The 26702-nt window shown below is 35.1% G+C and overlaps 1 protein-coding gene across 1 annotated transcript in view; it reads right to left on the reverse strand.

Moving 5' to 3' along the window:
* CPS1 (carbamoyl-phosphate synthase 1) overlaps positions 1 to 26702 on the reverse strand; it is a 151648-nt gene that overhangs the window by 6223 nt on the left and 118723 nt on the right. Inside the window, 7 exon segments of the mRNA XM_021008717.1 lie at positions 10768 to 10866; positions 15937 to 16011; positions 20059 to 20229; positions 20807 to 20896; positions 22330 to 22421; positions 22424 to 22436; positions 25457 to 25534. Coding sequence (XP_020864376.1) covers positions 10768 to 10866; positions 15937 to 16011; positions 20059 to 20229; positions 20807 to 20896; positions 22330 to 22421; positions 22424 to 22436; positions 25457 to 25534 — 618 coding nt within the window.

Below are 26702 nucleotides of genomic sequence, written 5' to 3' on the forward strand. Positions count from 1 at the left end.
GTTTCCCCATATTATCATAAAAGGTAGAGTGGCATAGTAGAAACAGAGACATCTTTGGAGTTATAAAGACAGGGGTTCAAATCATATCTCTGACACATTATGGCTATGTGACACAGTGAGAGTTTGTACCTCTCAGTGATCTTGGCAATTCTCTATGACCATAAGCTGCAGGGAAGTTCCCAGTCTATATTAGTGAGGGAGTTAGTTTCCTTACCCAAGAATTCCCTATGCCTATGAAATCATGCCTCCAGACCCAATCCCTGTAACTGTCATAAAAGTCAATGGCATACAATCCTTCATTATAATTTGTCATGCTATCTTTTCATTCAATGAGTCAACAAACATCTTTGTGCCAGACTCTGTGTACTCCATGTATATAGGTTAAAAAGACCAAAACCAAAATAGTCCTTATCCTCAAGGAATTTACCTTCTATTTAGGGGAAATAACCTTAATGCATATGTTTAAATTTTAAGTATGTACAATGTAAATACCACATCATTTTGGGAGGGGAAAGTGAGCATTAGCTTTAGCAATGGGGAGTATTGAGACAGGCCTCATGTGGGAAGTGGTACTTGAAGTAAGCTTTCAAAGAATTTAGGAATGACAAGAGACAGAAATGAGGAGATGATGCATCCTAATCTTGGGAGACAGCCTGTGCAAAGATATGGGAGCAAGAACTGGAATGCTATGACCAAACAATCACAGGTAGTATATGAAGGGGAATGAGGTTGAATAAGCCTAAGAAAGATGGACTGGAGCCAAGTGCCAAAGGGCTTAAAGGCCAAACAAAGCAGTTGGTATCTTATCCTAGGGGAAATAGGAAGCTTTCTGTAGCTTCTTGAGTAACAGAGTGACATGCTAAGGTATATACTTCAGAAATGGCAGCTGCATAGATGGTGGGCTGGAACAGGGATGGACTTGAATGAGAAAGAACCATTAGGATTACTGTTTTAATCTATGAAGATGACACAAATGACTCAACACCATATGATATCAGTTCTTTTCCAGAAGTTGGGAGGATTCGTTGACACCATCAAGGGTGTCTTGAGGCTACCATGGCCTTCTAGGTCCTTGGGTGCAGCTTTTAACTGAGTCTAAGTTTTACAGAACAAATCCTTTTATTAAGGGGATTTGTTCTGTGAAGTTTGGATTCAAAGGGCCACACCTGAGGACCTAGAGGGCCACATGTGGCCTCCCCACCCCTGGTCTAAACTAACAGATATAACCAGAGTATATATTCACTGGACAGGTAGTGTAGGCAGCAGTAAAGAAAAAGAAGAAAAGAAATATAGGAATCAAAACCATGACCACATCTCCTTCGTGCTCTCATGAAACGAGCAAAGCAAAATAAAAGGTGTTCCCATATAGGCAGGTATTTGTTCACATCCCACTTAAAAGTAGCTTCATGGAAAACCATACCATTTCAATTAAGGTATTTTAATTGGGTTCATTATCTAGGCCTCTATAACAAAATTCTTATACCTTTATAAATAGTCTGCTATCTCTCCATTTAAAAATTGATGTCTTTCACTTTTGTAAATTAAAAAAAAATAACAACTCAGAACTAAAATAGAGGGTCACAGATATTATAATGATCCATTTAAATCCTTGCCCTTACGGTACACTTCACATTTTCTCAGGGGAAGCCATTTAACCCCAACAACTAAGTTCTTCCTTGGCCCACATTACTCCAGGACTATCTTGTCCCTAGTTAAAGAAGATCTTAAAAGACATAGGTCAATGACTCTAAGGTTCAGCTTCAACTCAGCTTTGCTCTGCCCAGTTTACAGTAACCAACCTCATGCCTTACTCTCCCCTGACCAAGCTCAGTCCAGGTAACTGGGTGCCCCATGCCTGAGTCCTTACTGAGAACTCTAGGGGCCCCACCTTCTCTTCCTACTTCTGCCCTGGTTCTTTTTAACAGGGTTTGAAGTCCTACCCTGGAAACCTAATTCCCATTTATTCTCAGTTTCCAAGATGCTTACTTATATCTATTCCTCCTATTTTCTGACTCCTCTTATTCTGTACTTCCTCTATCATCTGAGAAATCTACCTGTTGGCTATGGCTAGACCCATGACACCTTCTGCCCACCTGTATAAACACCCTCCTACTGCCTACTTTTGGCATGCTTATATTACCTGCTCTCACCCTGGGAGGATGTTTGATTTGTGGGTCTTAGCCATCCCTGGCCTGGCCCCTCCTGCCTCTATTTATATCCTCATTATGACAGATAAGCTATTGTACTAGATTGAAAAGCAGGAAACCACATAGTAAAGATTTAAGCAAAATATTTCAATATTTTAGTAATGTTTATCAATTTTACCCTAAAAAATACCCCTCCTGATATTTACTTGTAAAGCCTTTTGAGGACAGCAAAGCTTAGAGAAAGAATCCCCATACTGTCTTCAGATCTAGCTTGCTTACAAACTCTGGAGCTTGTTCAATCCTTAATATGCTTCTTTATGTGATGAAAGACTTGACAAATTGGGTTTGGAAGGAAAGGTTAAAATAGGTGGGCTTCCAGAAAATAAATTAATACTGTATAGGACAATAGCTAGATTGCTATCTGTTTCCATTGAAGATACAGCACAACAAAGTAGGATTAAACCTGAAGCAGGAGGGATTTAGGTTAGATGTAAGAAAAATTTCCTAAGACAAAAAGCTGTTAGAGATACTGGAACAATTTAATGAAGGAGACAGTAGACTAATATTATCTAGAGAGATTTAAAGAATAGGGCAGAGAATTGTCTGTTTGGCAGTGTGGGATGGAGAAATAACATGAAATTCTGAAGACATGAGGCCTAATCCTGACTCTGTTATTATCTAGCTATGTGCCCTTAGGCAAGTAATCGGCTCTTGGTCCTCTCACCTATAAAATGAGGGTGAAGGGATAAGTGATCTCAAAAGTATTTTCCAGCTCTAAAACTTTAGGTCAGATAAAACTGGGGTCTGCAGACCCCAAAGGAGTCTGTGAACTTGGACTTTTTAGTGTTTTGATAACTATATGCCAATATCATTGGCTTCCTTTGCAATCCTTTGTGTTTTATGTTTAAAAATATATTATTCTGAGAAGCAATCCATAGGTTTCAAATCCATAGGCTGCCAAACAGGTCGATGGCACAAAAGTAGTTGGTTACCCCTCTGCTAGGTAGATGAGGATTCCTGAGATAATGCCAGTATAAAGAAAACACTGCCCAAGGACTTTGAAATGTTTTTGAAGTCCTCCTGGAATTTGAAATCTTGGTGTACCTCTAGCAAACAAGCATTATACTGCTCTCTAAGCCCTCCATATCACCTAGAAGACTGCTGAGTATGGAACAGGTGCTTAATAAGTGTTTGTTGATTTTGAGTTTTTAATTGAAAGCTAAATTGCATCTCTTGGGAGTTCCTCTGCTATAAAGACCCTGGCTGTTGATAATCTTCTGTAACCTCTAGGTGACAGGGGTGCTGGCTGCACTCAGAATCAAGTCATCTACCACCTCACTGTTACACATCTCTTCTGTGAAGAAGAAGTGGCCTGCCTACCATTCAAGCCATATTCTAGTCACAGATAATGGTATGCCCCTGGCAGAGGTCATCATGAAAAGCCTCTTGAAGTAACGTTAGGACAGGGGCTTTCTTTCTGCTTCTCCTTCCCTATTTTATAGTAACACAAGTGCATCTTCTAAGACCTCCAGACAACATCCAGAACCTCATTATGAAGCTGTTTCACTTCTGAACCCCAAGTGGAAAAGATAAATATCCAACATGACAGTATCGGCAGGTTCCCAGCCTGAGAATCACTCTGCCTTCTGGTCAAGGGTGTTGGCTTTCACAACTGCATTACAAACGTCTATCAAACATGTATTGAACACTTGTGACACATAAAACAGCCTTTCCACAAAACGAAATTACAGCTGTCAGCTGTAGCCCCAGATTTAAAAGCTGATTGAAAGTACCTGGTAAAGAACCATTCGTTACTAAAGGTGAAAAGTACAAGCTGATTTATTTGCTGGGAGGTTTTTGTTTTGTTTCATCTTTTTTTACACAAAGGAAAGGGAGTAATTTCATTTTTCAAATGAGATTGTTCACATTAATGTAACTGTTGGTTACATTTAAAAAAAACTAAGTGATCTTGCCCTAATAGTTGTGCAACAGTCATATAGGGCATTTCTGGACTGACAACTCCATGCTTGCCCTATTAATTCTGCATGGTGTACAAAAGGCTATTCATAACACACAATCACTTGGATTTGGGATTTTCAGATAAAATGCTTGCATTATGGTTCTGAGAAATGTAGCAACACGGATATCAGGATGATGCTATCTACTACACAGACATCACTAAATAGTGCAATGGTGGGGGTTGGGTTAATATAGAAAGCTCTTGATCTAAACTGGAATAAATTATTTATAGTCAAAGGACACTGTAGAAAAGCTGATAACAAGGACAATTTTCCCACTTACAACAATGCAATTAAATTTAATTGGGATGTAAGATATTATACTAAGGGGGCCAATGGTATTGAAGGAAACTTAGGGATAACTTTGTTGGCACATGCTTGCAAAATATCCTATGTGTTTAAAAAGACTTAGTAGATAATAATTTATATTCTCTCTCTAAAGGTGTTAGTGGCACAATGGATAAAACACTTGATATGGAGTCAAAATGGCCAACATGCAGGAGTGTGCTGGTGAATATTTAGCAAACATTTCTCCAAAAAGAAAAAAAAACATACACGCAACACATTCTTAAATTTAATCTGCATTATTAAAATTTTTCTCCATTACTTTCTTAAGCTTGGAGTCAGGAAGATCTGATTTCAAACCCAACCTTAGATACAGAGATAGCTGTGTGACCCTGGGCAAGTCACTTAACCTTGTCCACCTATTTCCTCAACTGTAAAAATGGGGATAATAGTACCTACCTCCTGGTGAGGATAATAATAGCACCTATCTCCCTTGTGAGGATAAGAAAAATGAGATGATAATTGTGACACACTTAGCACAGTCTCTGGCACACAGCAGGCTTTCTAAATGCTATTATTATTATTATTATTATTATTATTATTATTATTATTATTATTAAATTTAGACAATCAACAAAATAATATATGAAGGCCTGATTTGTAGCAGCTGCTGATACCAAGGTGTAAATGCTCATCCTGAAAATTTAGCACTTAGCTCCCGCAATGTAGGGAGCCAATTCCAGCACAGCACTGCTCAGACACTTACCAACTGTGTGACCCTGGGCAAGTCACATAACTTTTGTGTGCCTCAGTTTCCTCATATATAAAATGGAGATAATAATAGCATCTACCTCACAGCCTTGTTAGGGGGATCAAATATGCATTCATGTCTGTGTATATGTATATACATGTATGTATATGTATATGTCTGTGTACATGTATATACATGTATGTATATGTATATACATATATATACATATATAATGTGTATATAAATATATAGGTAAGTTATATATACATATACATATACAGTGCTTATAAACTATAAAGCAACATATAGAAATACAAGCTATTACATGCTGCTTCAACACTTACAGAGCCCTTTTTCCCCAACAATTATGTGAGACAGGTAGTTTTAATGATTTTATATATGAGGAAACTGGGGCTCAGGCAGCAAGTGGCTTGCCCAGGGTCACATGGCTAGAAAATATTAGAGCTGGAATTCGAAATCTATTCCTTTGACTTTAAGACAAGTGCTCTTTCTACTTCAGGGTGCTATCAAAACCCATGCATTCCTATCATTACAGATGAGGAATGGATCTTTCAAATGATTCAATCTAACTTTCTCATCTTATCAATGAAGAAACTGAGAACTTGAAAGATGAAGTATTTTGTCCAAGGTCACAGATCTAATAAGTGAAAGAGTCAAGATCCAGAGTCATGCCCCCTGCCTCTCCATTCCATGCTTTTCATATGATGCAATGTCAAAAATTGCCTCCTACTAAATATAATGAAAGCTGTAATTAAATTGGCAAGAACTTGGATTTCTGAAAGCTAAACTTTGCTGAGTTTATTTAGGAATCAGAAGCTTAAGGATTTCTTTCTTCTGTTCAATTGATGTTAGGATTTGTTTGGTGTTCCAGAAAACGTACCCTATAAGATTTCATCTTGGGGTAGAAGTTATAGGAGTGAGGACTGCACCATAGCTACTTTTCATTGAAACATATCCTAAAATAACTAGTGAACAGCAAAAGGACAGTTGATAGTTACGTGGCTATATTTTTGTTGAGACTATGAATAAAAATATTCAATACAATGACATAATAATAGCTAACATTATATAGTACTTTAAGGTATCCTTTCACATATTTGACTCTTCCTTCCTCTTTCATTTACCCTCTCCTCCCCCTTTCCCCAATCAATTAATCAACAAGCATTTAAGTGCTTTTAAGTACTCTGTGCCAGATACTCTGCTAGGCAATGATGATTCAAAAATAAAAATAAAAATCTATGTCTTCAAGGAAGTATGATACTCCTTATGCTACTGTTTTGATACAAGCAAAATAATACAGAGCCAAGACAACCCCATTTATTTTTGGAAGGAAGGAAGGAAGGAAGGAAGGAAGGAAGGAAGGAAGGAAGGAAGGAAGGAAGGAAGGAAGGAAGGAAGGAAGGAAGGAAGGAAGGAAAGAAGGAAGGAAGGAAGGAAGGAGGAAGGAAGGAAGGAAGGAAGGAAGGAAGGAAGGAAGGAAGGAAGGAAGGAAGGAAGGAAGGAAGGAAGGAAGGAAGGAAGGAAGGAATAGAAGGAAAGGAAGGAAGGAGGGAAGGAAGGGAGGGAGGGAAGGAGGAAGAAAAGGATGAAGAGATGAAGGTTTGTTCTTTTTAGCTCTTCATTATATCCTTAACTCTTAAATGGTTATCCTTAAAATAGTTACATTTCTATCCTACGTCCTTTTAAAGTCTTCCTTCATATGTTCATATGGCTTCACATGAAGTCAAGTAAGTCATATTCAACTAAATGGTAAAAACTGTAAAGTAATCTGAAATACAGAATGCCAATGATTTGGCCCATGATTACTAAAAGCTTAGGAAAAAAATTAAGATTGGTAGCCAATGATGTTATCACTGAGGCCGACAGCTGGTGATTTTATAGCTTATGGCTTCAAGACTAAGAATTGATCCAGGGGCAACTAGGTGGCACAGTGGATAGAGCACTGGCCCTGGAGTCAGGAGGACTTGAGTTCAAATCAGGCCTCAGACACTTAATACTGACTAGCTGCTGTGTGACCCTAGCTAAGTCACTTAACCCTGATTGCCTTGTAAAAAAAAAAAAGAATTGATCCAAATCACTGGAAAGGAAAGATTACTATATAATGTCAAAGAGAGACCATCCAACTACTATGGATGATGACTGGCATTCCCTGTCTCCAACATAGTATATGTTAGACGGGAAAAAAAGGCTCTGGTACTTCTCTATTAGTTTATAGTTGTGCGGATCAATTCTTTCATAAAATACAAGCGTCAACCTTTCGATATTTCTTTGCGTATTTTTTTCAAATGCTATGATTTAAAGATAAAACCACTGCTAGCAATGTATACATAGACATAAGGAGATTTCTTGCAATAACTCTTGTTTCTGCTGGCACATTGATTTGTTAATAAAATGGACTGGAAAGTAGGCCTTCCTTGGGAAGCCCCCTTTGAGCTTTTTTAAAGTTTAAGAAAACATATTTTTTTTTCTTTCTACAAAGAAAAATTCTGCTAAGTCAAATGGGAACTGGTATTTCAGTCAGTCACAAAAATACTTACTATGGCTCAGATTAGATATTGCCTCCCATTTCCCAGAAGCACTAGAACCAAATGGGGAACAATTTTATACATTACTACCCTTTTAAACTGATGCTTTAAAATGCTAGCACTAAGATTATTAGTTGTGAAGAACTGCTCTAGGGCTTTGTCTCCTTTGAAGGCTTATGGGCCTCACATTAAACTTTAAACCATAACTGGATGTTGGGCAAATTTTCTCATACTTGAGACTGAATAATATTTAAAACCTACTTGTGATGTGAAGCATCTAGCACAAGGTTTAAATTGTCTCTGAACTGCCATTAAAACTGGCAGTTACAAGCCTCTGCTTCAGCAGATCAGTCCCACCTTTCGGATACCTTTAAGACTAAAATATTAGACAGTAGTTTGGAGGAAATTAGATTTCAACCAATGCTTCACACATTATGCAAAGATAAGCCTCAAATGGATATATGACTTAGATATTTAAAATGACATAATAAACAAATTAGAGAAATATGGAAAAAATATTTCTCAGATCTATGGACAGAAGGAAAATTCATGACCAAGTAAGAGAAAGGATTAAAAGAAGTTAAAACAGATAATTTTGATTACCTAAAATGAATTTTTTTTGCCCAAACAAAGCCAATACTAAGATTAAAAGAGAGATAATTAACTAGGCAAAATAATCAGTTTGCAGCAAACTGATAAAGGCTTCACTTCCAAGATATACAAGTAATTAATTCAAATGTATAAGAATAGAAGGCATTCCCCAATTGATAAATGGTCTAAGAATATGAACAGGCAATTCTCAAGGGAAGAGACTAAGGCAAATGAAAATTAAAACAATTCTGAGATGCTACCTCACTCAAAAATGGCCCAGAAAGGGGAAAAGTTGACCAAAAAAAGGAAAATGATAAGTTTTGGAGGAGCTACAGGGAATCAGGCATGTTGGTAAACTGTTAGTGGTATTCACACCTGTGAATAGGTGCAACCATTCTAAAAAAGCAATTTGGAATTATTCAGAAAGAGTTACTAAACAATGCACGTCCCTTTGACCCAGCTATGCCATAATGGCCTATCCCCAAAAGATATCAAAGAAATAGGAAAAAAGTCCTATAGGTACAAAAACACTTATAAGAGTCTTTTTTGTAGTGGCGAAATGACAACTGGAAATTAAAGGGATGCCTATCATATGAGGTTTGGCTAAATAAATTGTGGTATATGAATATGATGAAATACTACTATGCTAAAAGAAATGAAGGAAAAAATGGTGTCATGGAGACATGGAAAAACTTATATGAAATGATACAGAGTGAAGTAAGCAGAAATACGATGATTTATATATCATAATATCAATACTATAAAAATTAACATAGACTGAAGAAGAATGAGATAAGCAGAACCAGAAGAACAATTTATATGACAATAGTTATTTGTAAAGACCAATGACTTGGAAAGCTGTAAGAACTATGATCAATGAAATGGCTGTCCATGAATACAGAGAACACATGATGAAACATATTACTTCCTGACTGACAGGTGATGGATTTAAGGTGCGAAAGAAGACGTGTATGTTTTTGTATACAGCCAATGCAGGACTTTGTTTTGTCTAACTAAGCATATTTGTTACAAGGGATTTGTTTTTCTTTTCTTCTTGTCAGTGGAGTTGGGGGGGGGAGGAAGAGATTTCTTTTAATTTAAAAAAATTTTTTAATAGAGAGGTGGGGGGAGGGGGCTCCAGGTGTGGATTGATGCATGTTCTTTCAGGTAAGGCTATTGTTATATTGTTAGTTTTGCATTCGTAGTTAATACAAGAGGACTTTCATGGGGTGCTATAATCTGACAATGTTTGCAATGTAAAAAAAAGTCAATAAAACTTTTTTTTTAAAGAAGAGCTATCCTAAGGTGTTCTCTTCTGATACTTCTCCCAAAGACTCCATTACTCTAGTCAGCCCCCTAAGTCTAGTTTGCTTATATAAAGACACCCTAATGAGACAATTTCTGTAATAATCACCTACTAGCTGGAAAATATCTGGTACTATTTTAATTATGTTTTTATTGATCTTTTATGTAACAATGCCGGGCATCATCTTATTAAAAGCACAGCAGGGCTATCATATCAATTGTTTTCATAGGACCCTAGTATTATCCAATCACAAAAATAAAGTAATTGACACTTAGGTTGCTAAATATATAGCAACCTTCAAAATATTTATAAGCAAAACAGACTACTGTATCTCTTAACATAAGCAATTATCTTTACATTAGGGGATCTTAACCTTTTGTATTCAGACCTTTTGGCAGTTAGATGAAGTCTATTAACACCTTTTTAGTACAATATTTTTGAAAATAAAATAAAATACAGAGAATTATAAAGGAAATCAATTATTGAAATAAAGATGTAATTTTTTCCCATGCAAGTTCTTAGACCTCCTGAAATCTACTCACAACTCCCTTGGGGGACAATGGACCACAGATTAAGAATCGATATTAGATATTGATTACTTTGCCCAAAGAAATACATTCAGATTCAAAATTACAAACCAAAAGAAGCCTTTTTCATTTTATAAGGTTTTCCATTTTTATTGCTTTTACAGATGTCTAGTGCCCTTGTTTTAGAATGTGTGTGTGGGGGGGGAGAATTCATATGCCTGTCCAGTTAAATTTCCCAGCAAGTAGAAATATAAGATATGTAAGGAGACACCTAGTCTCTAGTACCTCTAGTCCTGGGATGACATTATTTTGGGGATAAATACCCCCCTTTTTAGACATTTTCTTTCCCATGATTTTTTTCTGTGTTCTCTGATTCTATTGAAGAAAGTAAAAGAATCTTCATACTTCTACTTAAAAGTAAACAAAAGCTGACAGATAATCCACTAACAGCAAATATTTCATTTCATAAGTTCTCACTGTCTAAGTCAAATTCTAAACAATGGAACTTTCATTTTTCCTTCTCCAATCAATGGAATACCTTTTTACCCTTGCCAACTCTCTTACATATATGCAGACGGCCCCACAGGCACACTTACCTGGATCCCAATCAGAATGCCTTTTTGTGGTATCTTAAATCCTGTGGAAAGCATTGCCTTCAGGAAGGCTGTATGAATACTTTCACCAAAGCAAGCAACCTGTTTGGGGATAAGAGGAGATGATTAATATAATTTAACAATCTAAGATAATGTGCAGCAATAGCAGGAGAGAGATCACCAGGGGATTTGCTTAGGGAATCCCCATCAACCTTCCAATGGACCTGTAATTTCATCAGTGTAGACAAATTTTGGTAAGAAAACTACTTTTGCCAATGCATATCAACAACTTTTTTGCAATTTACAGTATTAGAGAGGTGTATGAGGCATACAAGTTTAAGTGAAAAAAATTTAAAAATTTAAAATTTAAAAATTAAAATTAAAAAATTAAAACAAACAAACAAAAAAGAGTTTAAGTGACAGGGTCAAATAGTCAGCAAAACATGTCCAAAACAGGACATGAAGCAAGGTTTTCTTGACTGATGTCTTTTTGACAAATTCTATGCCATGCTGCTTATGATATGAAGTACTATAATATAATGTATAACATAACATAAGATAATATAAAATAACATATGGAGAACATCCCATTTCATACCTCTTAAAAGAAAATAATCAATGAGAAGGAATAACATTTGGATTAGCCATATGTCTCTTTTATTTAGCTTAGGTAGCCTATGATTTCAGGGTCATGAGATGCAAATCCAGATACAACCATGACCAAAGCATCTTATATTTTGAATTAAGCAATAATAAATGAATAATCATTGATTTCTCTACTCAACAGTACACTACAAGTAAAGACTGCATTGTACAAGTGATTTATTTAGTCATAAACCATAGCCTCTCTGATTCACTCTGTAAGTATGTGGTCTGTGATCAAACATTAATATGATAATATACAAATAAAAGTAGTATTATCCCCATTAAATAATGCACAGATAAAGTGGCAATATAATTTCTGGCTAATCAGGTAAATAACATTAAATATTCCTTATGGAAAATTCTTCAGATGAAGTCAATTATTGAATATTCCATTGAAGTAGAAAAGGAGTTTGAGTTTTGTTTTTGTTTTTATTTTTAGGTGAATACGAGTCAAAATATCCTATTGCCAGTCCTGAATAACATAGAATTTTCTAAAACTAAACCCTAACTAGAATAAAAGTACACATTATCAATGGATACATAAATTTCTTCTTAGGTAACATTTCATATGTGCCACCTCCAAGGTATACTACATTGTAATTAAAAGCAAAAGGGACATTGTAAAGAACAAACATGATTCTGCACAAAATGGCAATTGGTCTGCTGTGCCCTTTATCTTCATCAGTGGTTCATCAACATTACTAAAGAATCCTGGGATCTAAATTTGTATTTTAAGCAAAAGATTTCCCAATACCAATGGCACATTTTCTAAACTCTCTGCCACTAGTATATGCAAACTTCCACTCAGCAATTAGCTAATCTTAACTAGACAAATGCTTAGGGACTGTTAAACTTTTTCTTCGGCTTTTGCATAAGCCCAAAACCAGTGACTTCAACAAAATCAACAATTGAACAAATATTTGCAAATTGTCTACCATGTACAAGACATTTTGCTTGAGATAAGATACAAAGATTGAAAGCAACATAGTTCCTGTGTTTGAGGACGGATACATGTACATGTGTACGTATGATACAAAGTAGGATGTGATAAAGTCAAAGAAGGAATCTAGAAAAGATGCTTTAAGTATAAGAAGGAAGAAATCACTTTGAAATTGTAGGATCAGGCCTTGGCTCATAAAGAAGGTAGCACTGAATCCAGAGCTTGAAGGAAGAAGAGGATCATAACACAAAGGGATATAGAGGAATCTGGTTCCAGAGTAACAGCCTACAGGAACACGCAGAGGCAAGAAAGGACAGGGCAAGACCAGGTAATAGCTAGTAGCCCAGTTTTACTTTAACATAGGGTGTATGAAAGGAAATAGAGAGAAATAAGATTGGAAAAGCAGGTTGAAGCCAGATTGGACAGGGTCTCACAAGCCAGAATAGGGAATCTGCTTTTCATTCCTCAGGCAATGAGAAAACCACTCAAAGCTTTTGTACAGGAAAGTGACATGGTCAGACATTAAGAAAATTATTTTGGCAGTAGTGTGAAGGATGAATTGGAGGGAAGGGATACTAAAGCCAAGGATATCTGTTAGGAATGTATTTCAATAGCTGAGGTGGGAGGTAGGTAATGAAGACTGAATGAGGGGGAATGACATTGCACGTAAAGTAGAGGATATGGATAAAAAAGATACTGCCACAGTAGATTAGATGTGGGATTTCAGGGAAGCCAAAGATAATTGCAAGGTTTTGAGCTTGACTGACTGGGAGAATAGTGATAACACCAATAGAGAGAGAGAATTGAAGAGGATGGGAAAGTTTACAAGGGAAGATGATAAGTTTAGTTTTGAACAGAGTGAATTTGATGTGCTAGTACAACACCTAGGTGGAGATGTCCAACCGACACTTCAAAATGCAGAACTACTGTTCAGGGAAGAAATCAATGTGGAAATAATATGTATAGATGTAATAATTCTTCAATTATGAGTGAATGGGATTATTAAAAAAATGTCGAGAGAAAAGAGAAGATAGGACCCATAGCAATGAAAAGAAATTGAATTATCAAAGCAATCAGACATAAAGGAGGAGGGAATATCAAGAAGCGAGTGGTCAATAGTATCAAATTCTGGAGAAAAGACAATTAGAATGGAGGACTGGGAAAAAAAATCATTTGTGTATGGCAGTTAAGAGGCAGTTACTTGGGAGATGACAATTTTGGAGGAGTAGTGGAGAGAGAATCTAAATCAGAGGGAGCAGAGAAGTGAGCAGGTGGGGAAGATGTGGGTGTGATACGTGTAAACTATTCTTTTTAAAAGTCTACTAGTGATAGGGAGGGAAGGTGTGGATAATAAACTAAGGAAGTAGGAGACAAAAGGGAAGGTTTTTATTGGATAGGGAAGGTCAGAAAATATTCATAGGAAGGTGAGACACAGAGACAGAAAGAGAGACAGAGATGGCAAGGAGGGTAAAGGACAGAGACAAAGAATAAGAACAGACAGGAGAAGAGAAAAATAGGAGAGAGAAAGTTTAAGAAAAGGAAGGCGAGAAAGAGGGAATATGAAGGAATAGTCAGTAAAACAAAGTCCTAGCAGAGATGGGTGAAGATAAGGTCAAGGGTAAAAATGGAGAGTTTAACCTTGACAAAGAGATCTCATTTTCAGAGGCCAAAGGAAAAGATGGAAAGATGGTTGCAGATGTAGTAAGGTTTTAAAGTATAAATTAGAATAGATAAAGAAGCCCACAACATATGGTTTCAATGAGTGAGGTCATCTGTGGCACTAAGAACTAAAGTTGGAGGCTTGAAAAGAGAAAAAGATTCCAGACTGGAGCTCGCAAGGAACTTCCGCAATAAAGCAGAAACAAGAAGCCCAGATCAATGGTCAGATTCCCCAGAAGGATTAGTACTGACAAGCATCTTACCATTAAGGAAAGTAAAATACAACTTCTTCACCAAGGGCAGAGGTTGATTCAATCCCAAACAAGACATGTGTGCACTGAAAATGTCTCTTTAAAGAATAATTGAGCTTTCACTAAACAAGACTTATTCTTATTTTAGCTGTGAGACAGACCTTCTGACATCTTACTTTGTGATACTTGTGAATATAGATCTTTCTAACTCATAAGAATGATCTCTTTTATGAATAAAATATTCTCCACTTCCATCTGCAAAAATTGGCTTCGTTTCTAACCCTTTCATTTTCTCATCAGCTCCAGAAATGTATGTCTGGAGGGAGCAAAGACATGAGGGTGTTTTCTTTGACCATTAAACTCTGAAAACAGATAGACCACTCCACAGAAAACAGCACTAATGGAAAACAGATCTTTCAACATATTGAAAACTGGGCTGATTGAATACAGACCTACTACTGTATTATCCCAAATACCAAGCTTAACCTGAAGAGCTCCTTCTTATACATAATGGAAACATGGAATGATATCATTAATTTTAAAGTTCAGTTTTCCCAGCCTATTAGTCTTCAGCAAAAATTAGATTGCATTTGGGGAAATGATTATAAAATGTAGCAAAGGGGCGAAAGCAATGACCCTCCATTCCACCTGACATGACTAGACTAACCATCTGTCTTTCCCTCACTGTCTCTATTTCATTGATTTCCTGCTTTATATCTTACTTATAACTATGCAGTCATAAAAATATCATGTATTTGATACAATTATTACTTTTCCTTTAGAAAATGTTTCATTCACACAAAGGGTAGGTAAATACCCACACTCCACAATTTGATGTTACCACTTTGACGTGCAGTGATGAGAATTTGAAGTTTGCAGCTAGTATGTCTGTCAAAGGCTAGATGATTCATAAAATATACTGACACTGGCATGTAGAGAACTTTCCAAAATATGACAGCATTTTCCGAAAAAAAAAAAAACCCAAAACATTTTATACTCAAAAAAAAAAAACCTCCCCCATCAAGGGGGAAAAAAAACACACAAAACGAAAAGAAAGAAAAAGAAAAACCCTCCAAAAGAGTCCCAATACAAGTAAAGGGGGACATCCAGTGGTCAGTCCCATTACATTGCTTTTTCAGATAAATCCTCCTGGGACTTGTTTGTACATGGATTTTTATAATCTGTTTTTAGGCTTCTGCATATATTAGTATACTACACTCAATTTATGTAGTTGAATATCCCTATTGTTAAATTCCTAATACTGTTAAGATGAATGTATTAGTGCAAAGGTAGCAAAAGTTTTTAGGACCTTATAATAAAGGTTCCATGAGCTTTCCTGGATAGCTTATAATAAATACTTAGAAAAATAAAATTTCATTGTGGTATCTAGAAGGGAATTAGAAATAGTATATTATCACATTGAAAAATAAGAGGTAAGAGAAATAATTTGGCCAAGCAAGTATAGGTATTAACCTTAAAGGAGTTTAAGAGTTATTCTGATTGCAATCAGCTTTTATGTTCTCTTCTTTTGTTTTTCAAACACATTACCAGATCATAAGATTATGTCTTTTAAATCTGGTTTATTAATAATGATGTTAATGATTATAATGATGATGATGATAATGATGGTGATAATAATAATGATAATAATAAGTCTAAAGATCATTAACTAAGTACCTCTCCAGTGGAAGCCATCTCACATCGAAGAATGGGGTCTGCATCTCTCAGTCGGGGCCAGGAGAACATTGGGGCCTAATGAAAAATAAGGAAAAAGAAAGATAAAAGGAAAACTAGTCATCTCCTACAAAATTTATTTGGGATGTAGTAGACACATCAGCATCTCACTGGGGAAGGCTACTGACCTGAAAGATTGCTATAAAATTCAGTTCCAAGAATTTCCTGCATTCTTAGCCAAAAAATATGGGTTAAATGATCACAAATTCTTTCAGTAATAGAGCCCCTGTGACCAGTCCATGCCAAAGTTTCTAATCTAGCCTACACAGAAATTTCTTCCAAACAGTGATTTAACGCAAAGTCTACTGGGCATCAAACTCCCAAGACAAAGAGTTCAAACATATTATTTTTTTCTTAGTAGGGCTTTTAAACATTCATCTCCACATTCTGATGATTTGGACTTGGAACAGGCAACCTTGCCAGAAATGGCTGTCTGTGAACTGACTTCTTAAACATTAAACAGTTGCTGACACCTCTTTAAAAGCTTCAGAAAACATTCTGTTTACAAATATTTCTGCCAAGAAGTTTCATGTGATATGAAGAGATGAGAGATTTTTTTTACTTTATCAGTGAAATTTACTTTGAAACCAAATATTTATTTCTTTTTTATGCCCATGTATATTGCCTATTTTCACCCTAAAAGCACCAAATTCAGGAACAATTTATTTTATTAATTCCACTCCTAATTACAGAACACTGGATATACCCCAGGGAACTCATTTAATATTTCTTAAGCTCAGTTACCTCAACTTCAGAACAGAAATGCCACTAGTAAGCATCCGCCCATCCCACTATGTTGCTGCTATAGCAACTGCTAAAGAGTAATTAGGAGATATTTTAAGTACATAATTGTAATAACAAAAACTTGTATTTCTAGAGCACTTTAGAGTTTACAAACTGCATTAATGTGTCATTAAATGCTAAATGATGACTAAGAAGTGAAAAGGAAAGGAAGGGCTCTTTTCAGAAGTATTGGTCATTTCTGTTAATGGTAAAATAGATACAGATAGAGATGTTAACCAAGAGATACACATATACATGTTAAGTATGTGTGTATTTGTCCACATCTCTAATTGAATTGGTATAGGAGAACTCCTAATGAGGATGCTCCCTTGACCAATACAGCACTTGTTCTGTAATTTATAATTTTGGAGAGTCATGTGGGATAATGAAATATAGCTTTCCCAGGTTCATATAAATAGTAAGTGTTAGAAGCAGAAGCTGAACTGTAATTGTCCTCTCTCCAAGGCTCTCTACCCTATATGTGTATAAATGGAAATATATACATATATATATACATATACATATATATAAATATGTTTATACTATATATATAATTCCACATTTCCTTAAGTTATTTATCTGTCATGAGCCACAATTATTCTGTCTTATCCATAATCCTTACACATATGCACACAGACACCCATATATATATATATATATATATATATATATATATATATATATATATATATATATATATATATATATATATATATACATATGTATGTATAGTATATACAGCAGGGAGAATACAAAGTTATAAAATTCATAAATCACATTCTCAAATAACAAAAGATATTTCAGGATTAAATCATTGCTCCCTCCCCAAAGAAATTTCACAATTTACTACTCATTGACAGACACAATAATTGAAGGGCTTTGTAACATAATTTGTAAGAAGAATATGCATCTTCACCTGAAATATGAATACTAAAACAGTGATGGTCTTTCTCTACTTATTACTGAAAGATTTCAACTGTCACTCTCAAGTATTTTATAACTTCTATAGTTATTCTGAAAGGAATTTCTCCTTCTAGCTCTTCCTGCTAGGTTTTGTTGGTTTTAATAATATATGTATGATGATAATTTATATGGATTTATCCTATATCCTGAAACTTTCTTGAAGTTTTTAGAGATTTCAATTAATTTTTGAGTTGACTTAAGGATTCTATAACTGCACCATTACATTATCCACAACATCCAATAATTCTGTTTCCTCTTTGCATGCTTATTCCCTCAATTACTATTTCTTGTCTTATTGCTTTATTTGACATTTATAGCACTATGAATAGTAGTAGTGATAATGGACAGCATTACTTTATCCTAGATCTTAATGGAAAAGCCTCAGATTTTTCTCTTACATATAATATTTGCTCTTGGATTTAGATAAATATTATTTGCTATATTAAGGAATGATTTCTAGAGTTTTTAATATAAATGAGCATAGTATTTTGTCAAAGCCTTTTCAGCAACCTTTAATATAAACATATGGTTTTTATCATGTATATTATTAACAAGATTTATTATATTTATATGATTAATGTTGAACCATTTCTACATTCTTTGTATAAACACAATATGGTCATAAGTGCATAATTTTCCTGATGTGTAAGCATAGCCTATTTGCTAATATTTTATTTAAAAATATTATATCAATGTTTATTAGGGATATTTGATATTTTATTAGGGATAGTTTTCTTTGTCTGTTTTGTCTCTCCTTGTTTTAGATATTAAGGCCAACAGTTATATTATCGAAAGATATCAGAAGGGTGCTTTCTCCTCTTATTTTTGCAGACAGCATATGTATGTGTGTGTCTGTATGTGTGTGTGTGTCTGTGGAATTAATTGTCCCTTAAATATTTGATAGGATTTATATGTGAATCGATCCAGTCCCAGAATTTTTTAAAGTATATTTATGGCTTGTTTAACTTATTTTTTCTGACATTGGGTTATTTAAATATTGTTAACAGGGTATATTATATTTTTTGTAGCTATTCATCTATTTCCTCTGAGATACCAGTTTTGTTAGCAGACAATTGGATGAAATTGTTTGATAATTTTTTTCCTAAATTGTGGTGAGTTCTCCTTTTTCATTTTTGATGTGAAAATTTTGCTTCTCCTCTCTTTTTAAATTAATTTAACTAAATGTGTATTTTATTGTTTATTAAAAGCTCCTTGTTTTACTTATCAATTCAGGGGTATTTTGCTTTTGATTTTATTAATTTCTTCTTTAGTTTTCATTATTTCTACTTTGTTATTTACTTAGGGATTTGTGGTTTGTTGTTCAAGTTTTAATTATATGCCTAATTAATGTGTTCTTTCTCTATTTTATTGGTGAAAGCATATAGAGATATAAATTTCCCCCTCAGAAATGCTTTAGTTGTATCCCACAACATATTGCTATGTTGTCATTTAGTATGTTGCCATGACAGTTGTTGTTTTTGTGAAATTCTCCATTTTTTCCTATAATTATTTGATTCATCAGTTTTTTTAATCATATTATTTCACCTCCAATTACATTCTAATTCTCCTGAAGGGATATTAATGATGTTACATTAACAATTTCTTGGTGTCCAATTTCTACACATTTCTTCTACCATGAAAACACAAGCATAAAAATCTTTGATTCACATATGTAAATTTTTGATTATAGGATAAGACATTGCATTGGACTGACAATTCCCACCCTATACTGTGAATCACCAATATTATCATCTGGTTTTTTCTTGACATCTGGGTCACTGTGAGAATGCAGTGCTCTACCTATTTTATAGAAGAAGTAAATGGCTCAAATAACCCTATAATGAGAATGGTCTAAACAGACTCTTAATCTGGCATCTTTATCTATTAGGTCTCCACTGAGATCAACTTTATCTTCAGTGACAAATTTCTTCTGTTCATTTGCCTGGTGTTACTAGTTAGTCAATTAGCATTTAGTAACTACCTACTATGTGCCAAGTACTAGGTTAAGCACTAGGGCTACAAAGAAATGCAAGAAATTGTTCCTGCCCTTAAAGAACTCATAGACTAATGAGAGAAACAACATGCAAACACCTATTTACAAACAAGATATAGACAGGATTAATTGGGGGTAGTCACAGTGGAAAGGCACTAAGACTGAAGAGGAATTGGACAGGCTTCTTATAGAAGATCACACACACACACACGTGTGTGTGTGTGTATATGTGTGTGTATGCATATATATACATGCATATATACATACACATACACATATGAATATATGTATATACATTATGCATTTTATATGTATCTTAAATTTACCTTAATAGCAACATAATCAGCAGGAATTATGGGGTTATTTAATGTAGGAAGATGTGTCTCATCAACGTTTTCTCCAATCATCACCTTCGTGGCCACATCAATGAAGTCCACTCCAAGAGTCTTGGACACAAAGGGGAATGATCGGGAAGCTCGCAAGTTACATTCTATCACCTGGAGATAAAGATTAAATTGAATGAGGTGATGAAAAAGGTAAGGACCACTCTATAGTAGTACATACCATTCATCACATAAGATATAGTCTGAAATGCCCTAGGATCATGAAGGATTGGAGAATAATTTCCCCAAAGTTTTAATATAGTCTAAATTAATGAAGGCTAACCTAGTTCCTATATCATATTTTTTTAAATGGCATTCAAATAGTCCTGCTTTTTTCTTGTAACTCAGTAGCACACCAATATGTTTGCTGACAGACAGCAATTTTAAAAACCTGTTATACCCTCAATTTACCACACTGTATGGACAGAGATCATACTTTCCTTACAAGTAACTCAGTATGCTTAACAAAGTCATGAATGACATATCAATGGCACAGAGCATATGATATCAAACAAGGCAGGTATTACGTGCTCAGCACCATCCCACACACAGAGACAAATAATTGTAGTAGTCTCAGTGACTCTCTGGTTGGTATCCGCAAAGAAATAGAATATCTGTGACACCCAAGCTGACCTGACCTAAAACTGCAGTTATAAGTAGTGTCTTCTCAAACAACAATAGCAATTCTTACCAGGACATCATTTCCTCTCACAAGAAACTGTACATTAAACGGCCCAGAGATGGAAAAGGCCTTTGCAATTTTTCTGGTGGCATCCTTTACCTAGGGTGAAGAGATAAAATAATGCCATAATGATATTAGTATATACATATATAGCATTAATAAAGCAAGTTAAATAAAGCATATTTCCTCAACATTTTAATTTCTACAACTGCCAACTTCCTGATAAATCTTATCTATGATGCTTTTTTTTTGTTATTGATAAAAATTAGGCACCGTGGCCAGTGGAAAAAATACATAATTTATCCATTATTACCTTTCCTCAATCACACAAGCAGCTATTTTTTCTAGATTCAATCTGATGGCTAGCAGAGGACTTTTCAGACTAGTGATCCCAGCAGCAAAAGATATGGACCAAACTCCTTCACAAAACCTAAAATTTCACCTGCTGAGAAGTGTAGGTCCTGAAATTACAGAGTACTAAAAAAAAAAAGGCAGGACAGCTTTCTTTTATGTTGCACCCCTGGGACAATTGCCCTGTCCCAGATGGGAGTTAAACTAAGATAGGTGGATTAGAGTGGGAAGGAAGCTGCATTCCTCTGTAGGAAGGCCCTAAGAGTCACATATATGTTGTGTGAATCTAGCTGAAAATCAGAGGTAGCCATGCCAGAAGAGCAAACTGATGAAAGGAGTCATGGGCTCTTCACATGTTTCCTTTTAGAGAGCAGTGCACCAATTTAACGAGAAGATGAAAGAAACAGGGACCTGTGGATCACTTCCAGGGACTGACTGAGCTCTGGAAGGTTTGGAAAATTAGTTAGAGTTTTTGGGATCATTATCCTGAAGCTGGGATATATTTGAAACAGGTGTGTTTTATGTAGTTCCATTGTTGTTTTGAGCTATTCCTCAATCTAATATTTCCAAGAGCCATGTGACTTCCATCGAAACAAAATATTTTAGAATGGAAGAAAAAGAAAGCAGGATTTTCTGAAATACAATACTAAGCAAACTAGATATAACAACTGAAAGATAATACTCAATGGATATTGGCTGTGAGAAATGCCTTACAAATCTAAATTATAGTTTGAAAATATTAATCTATAATTGTTTGTTACATATTGAATCAGAGTATTCATACTTGGGAAGGATTTTAAGACATCTAATAAAATTGAATTTATCTTTAAAAGGGGAGGAAGATAACTAGTTTTTTTCTTTGAAATGTCTTAAGAAATAAATGATCTTGAGAAATCAATTTGATGCAATGCATTCTACAGTAGTATCCATGAGTTATTTTTTTTAAAAGAAGTAGTCCTCAGTTAAATTATGTACAACATCTAGAGTATTTATAAAAAACATGGGCAAGAATTTTCACAGAATAAGAAGAGTAGAGGCCCTACAACTGTCCAGCAGAGGGACTACCTACATTGATTAAAGCATAATATCAATGTGTTTTGAATCATTACACATTCTGTAAAAATATATTGATATCTTTGCATTTGGTTTAAATCCTTGCATCATTGTATAATAATTATAACCTTTTCAATGGCTCCTTGACTGATGGTTTGTGTTGGCAGCATTAGAGTGGCATCTCCTGAATGGACCCCTGCATCTTCCACATGTTCAGAATGGCATGGGAAATAACCTACAAAAAAAAGAGAGGGAGATGGGAAAAAGAAATTAGTTAATCCCCAGTTCTAATAAGGAGAACACCTGCCCCAAAACAATGGATCAATCCTTTTGGTGATAACCCACTGAATGGAACAATGGTGGATATACAGAGTCATGATATGACTAATTGAGAAGTAAGTTTTCTTACTAGAGTGTGTATGTTATACAGAACCATAAATCTTAGTGGCTAGTACTCACTTCTGCTAAGTAATATGGAAATAACTTACACTATGAAAAGAATTCTGGAATTTCTCACTACTCTACAATCAAGGCATATTGGCCTCCTTGTTAACTCCTTACACATAATACTCATCTCCCATCTTTATGCTGGTTGTTCCTTCTTCACGTCTACCTTTTAGAATCTCTGATTTGTGCCAAGATTCATCTCAAAGGCTACTTCAAGGAGACCTTTTTCCTGGTGCCCTAGCTGCTTATGGTGTCTTTCCCTATAAAACAACCTTTCACCTACTCCAAATGTATTTGTATATACTATTGACAGACTTATTTACTCCTTTATTTGAATGTAAACTCCTTTAGGGCAGAGACTGTTTTCCCTTATAACCACAGTGCATAAATAAGCACTTAATAAATATTTGTTAATTGATTGACTTTAAAGTTCTGGTTAATGAATTGAAAGACTTGGGAGAGAGGTACTTTCAATAATTCTTTCAGTAAAGGTACTTCAAAAGGAAAAAGGGGGAAAGTGAGGAAAAGATGACTGGTAGAAAGTTTTGAACAGTAGGACTGAATTTTATGGGTAGTAGCTTATTTTTTTTTAACTGAGAGGAAGTATGATTTAGTCATGGACAAAGTTACACAATTACTGGCTATGTATTGCCAATATATTAGTAAAATTTGTGGGGATGAAAGTTCTGATGAAAACATGAAATGCTATATTCCACACTCAAAAGAAAGAAATGTAGTAAATGATATAGAAGAGTTACACTTTCTGTTAAGAAAGAATACACATTGTCATCCCAAATGTGAGAACAGAAATAAAAAACATTTGGAAGATAATGAAAGAGAAAGAGAAGCAACAATATTGTGGAAACTTGATTAGCCAGATTCAGGACTGGAATGATATTTTCCAAATACATAAAACTACCAAGGAACAGAAGCAAAAATGTAGTAAGAAAGGGGGAATTTTCAATGACTTAGACATCTGATGGAAGTCTCATTCTGCTCTCACTTTCAATGCAAGTTATCTCTTTCTCTGCAAGTCATAGTCCTGAAAATCTTCCTAGAGTCCTTAGAGAACAAATGACTTGCCTAAGGTCACACAGCTAGTATGTATCAAAGGTTGAACTTGAACCCAGTTCCGACTGGCTCTTATTCTGTATAGACCCAAAGGGAATGATCAGTGGGTAGAAATGATAGGGAAACATCCCTATAGGACTAAGAGAAAAATCTAACAAAGCTAGAACAATAAACTAGAACTAACAAAAATTAAATTGAATCAAATGTCATGCATTTAAGTTCCCCAAACTAAATGTGCCAGTTCAGGACAGGGAAGATTTGGCTTAACAGAGACATGATGTCCTATGAGAAAGGATGTTACGCTTGAAGTCAGAAAAGATCAAGGCTTGAATCCTGACATCAATATTCACTTTCGACCTCTGGCAAGTCCCCTCATCTCTCTTAACCCTGATTTCTTCATCCATAAAAACAGGATAATACTTACAATTCTGCACTTTACAGTTTTTTTGTAAGAAAATCAATTTGCAAATCTTTAAGTACTATATAATTGTAAATTGTTAACAGATTTCACAGGAAAAAAGATTGTGAGGGCTTAGTTGATGGCAGCCTCAATATAAGTCAACAATATAATAGGCATTCCAATAAACCTAATTTAATCTTGGAGTGCACTAGTGGTATTATAGTGGTATCCAGAATAAGGGAGGTCAGTCAAAGTCCTAGTGTGTATGGATTGGTAAAACCACATGTAGAATTTAATATGAGATTCTTTGTCATAAATTTTAAGAAGCTGATGATAAGCTAGAGCAAATAAATGAGATTAGCAAAGATAATGAAGAACTTAGAAACCATGACATACAGAGAACAGATTAAGCAAATGGCTATGTTAAGCCTGAAAACACAGACAATGAGTATAGGGAATACATCATAGCAGTGTTCAAATATTTTAAAGGGTATATATGGAAGCAATTTTTAATTTGTTTCATGTAGGACCAAAGAGCAGAACTAGAACTAATGGGTATAAATAACAGCGGGAATGGATTTTCAAATAATTATAGCTCTTCAAAATTTGAATGGGGTGCCCTGTGAGAGAACAAACTGAAAGTGTTTAAGCACAGGTAGGATGGTCACTTTTGAGGATATTATAAAAGGATTCCCATATGGAAAGAAAATGGCCTAGCCTCCAAATGCATTTTTATTTTCTCAGATGAAACAACATGCTCTACTTTTATGCATTCTCCAGAATTCTCATTTTTCTCCAAAGGCTGCATATAACTAGCAACAAATTTGAGTAGACAAAGATCTAATATAGTGCGGTAATTTTTATATCATTATCTTCATCTACCCTACCATAACCACTCTTTGCCTTTGCTAACCCAATCAAAGGAAGGATCAGAGAAACCTGCAGAGAAAAAGAGCAGAGGCTTCAATTGTAAACATCAGAGCTGTTGGGTATATTTAGAGCCTCCATTGAAATATGAAAGGAAAACTACAGAAAAAGGAAATGAAGGAGAATATATTTTAAAAGAACTCTAACAACAGGATGATAATTAATTCTGAAAATTTTCAAAGGAATTTCTAACAGGTAAAAAAAATAGGAAATATGGCATCTGTGACATCAGCTGAAATGCCAATTAATTAGTATTTTTAATTGTACTAAACTACTTTCCCACTGAGTTTTAAAAATCTGTTTTCCTAAATCTATCCATGAATTCTAATGCTTGTAAGGTTTCAACAATTTGAGATTAAAAAATAGGAGAGTGAGGGCAGAAATGTAGGAGGGAAGGCTTGGGTTCTTACTCTTCCTTCTTTGCCAACAGCATCCATTTCCACTTCTCGAGCTCCCTCAACAAATTTTGTCAACACAACTGGATGTTCCTGTCACAAGAACAAAACAGAAAATGAAATCTTGTAGCTGAAACTATGTAGAGTACCAAATGAGTGATGTAGCTTATGTGAATGCCAGCTGGGAGATCGTCAGGTAATAACTTAATTCTAAATATTTTACAATAAACGTCTTCTGCAAGAACATGAATATTTAAGGGTAGATAGTTATGCTAGAGACCTTTCTCGCTTTCTAGTGATAGGTGAACTAAAAATAAATTCTAAAATTGCATAAAACCTGAAAAAATATACATTTTTAATATGGAAAACTTCCAGCTTCCATGTCCATCAGAATCCCATCACTTAATCTACTGTTCTTGGTTCAGCTTCTGTCTGTCTCCCAAACATAGAATCTTAGAGCAGAAAGGGACCTCAGCAACCATCTAATCCAGCCTGAATAAGAATCTTTTTTTTTTTACAATTACCTCACTAAGTGGTTATCCAGCCTTTACTTGAAGACCTCTAGCAAGGAGAAAGTTACCTCCGAAGGCTGTCCATTCTAATTTTGGATATCTAACTCTTAACATATTTTTCTATAAAAGTAGCCTAAACCTTCTGTCTTTGTAACTTCTACCCATTTGATCTTAGTCCCACCATCTGGGGTCAAAAAGAAGCTAAATCTCTTTTCCATACGACAGCCCTTCAAATACTAGAAGATAATTATCATGTTTCTCCTAAGTATTTTCTTTATTAGGATAAACATTTGTAATTCCTTCAACTTTGGATCTTTTTTTTCAAATGAACTATTTACCAACTCTGTCTTGTACTTGTGAAGTCAGTGGAAAAATAGATATACTTTTGATGGTGGAGGTATTATTCTGAAATAGGAAAAAAACTCACTAATCACTAGAATGAACATTTGAAATAGCCCCTAAAAACTGACATGAGGTCTGTTCTCACTGCAAGGTAAACTGAGGTGAGTGTTACAGATCCTTCAATAATCTGAGTATAAGCCTTGAGCAAGGAGGGTTACGGCACTTGGATTCTCGATTACAGCAATGTGACTTAATGTTAGTCCCACAGAGAGCTCATGTAGGTTCTGTTTGGTAGATAAAAGGCCACAAGTTTGGGTCCTTAGTACAGAGGCCCAGTGAAATCTAATGTTCTTAGTGAGATGAAAGGTATCTAAGTATGAGTAGTTTAGGAGAGTCTGGAAATAAAA

Source organism: Phascolarctos cinereus, unplaced genomic scaffold (genome assembly GCF_003287225.1).
Source record: "Phascolarctos cinereus isolate Bilbo 61053 unplaced genomic scaffold, phaCin_HiC Scaffold_7;HRSCAF=346, whole genome shotgun sequence".
Classification (NCBI taxonomy): Eukaryota; Metazoa; Chordata; class Mammalia; order Diprotodontia; family Phascolarctidae; genus Phascolarctos; species Phascolarctos cinereus.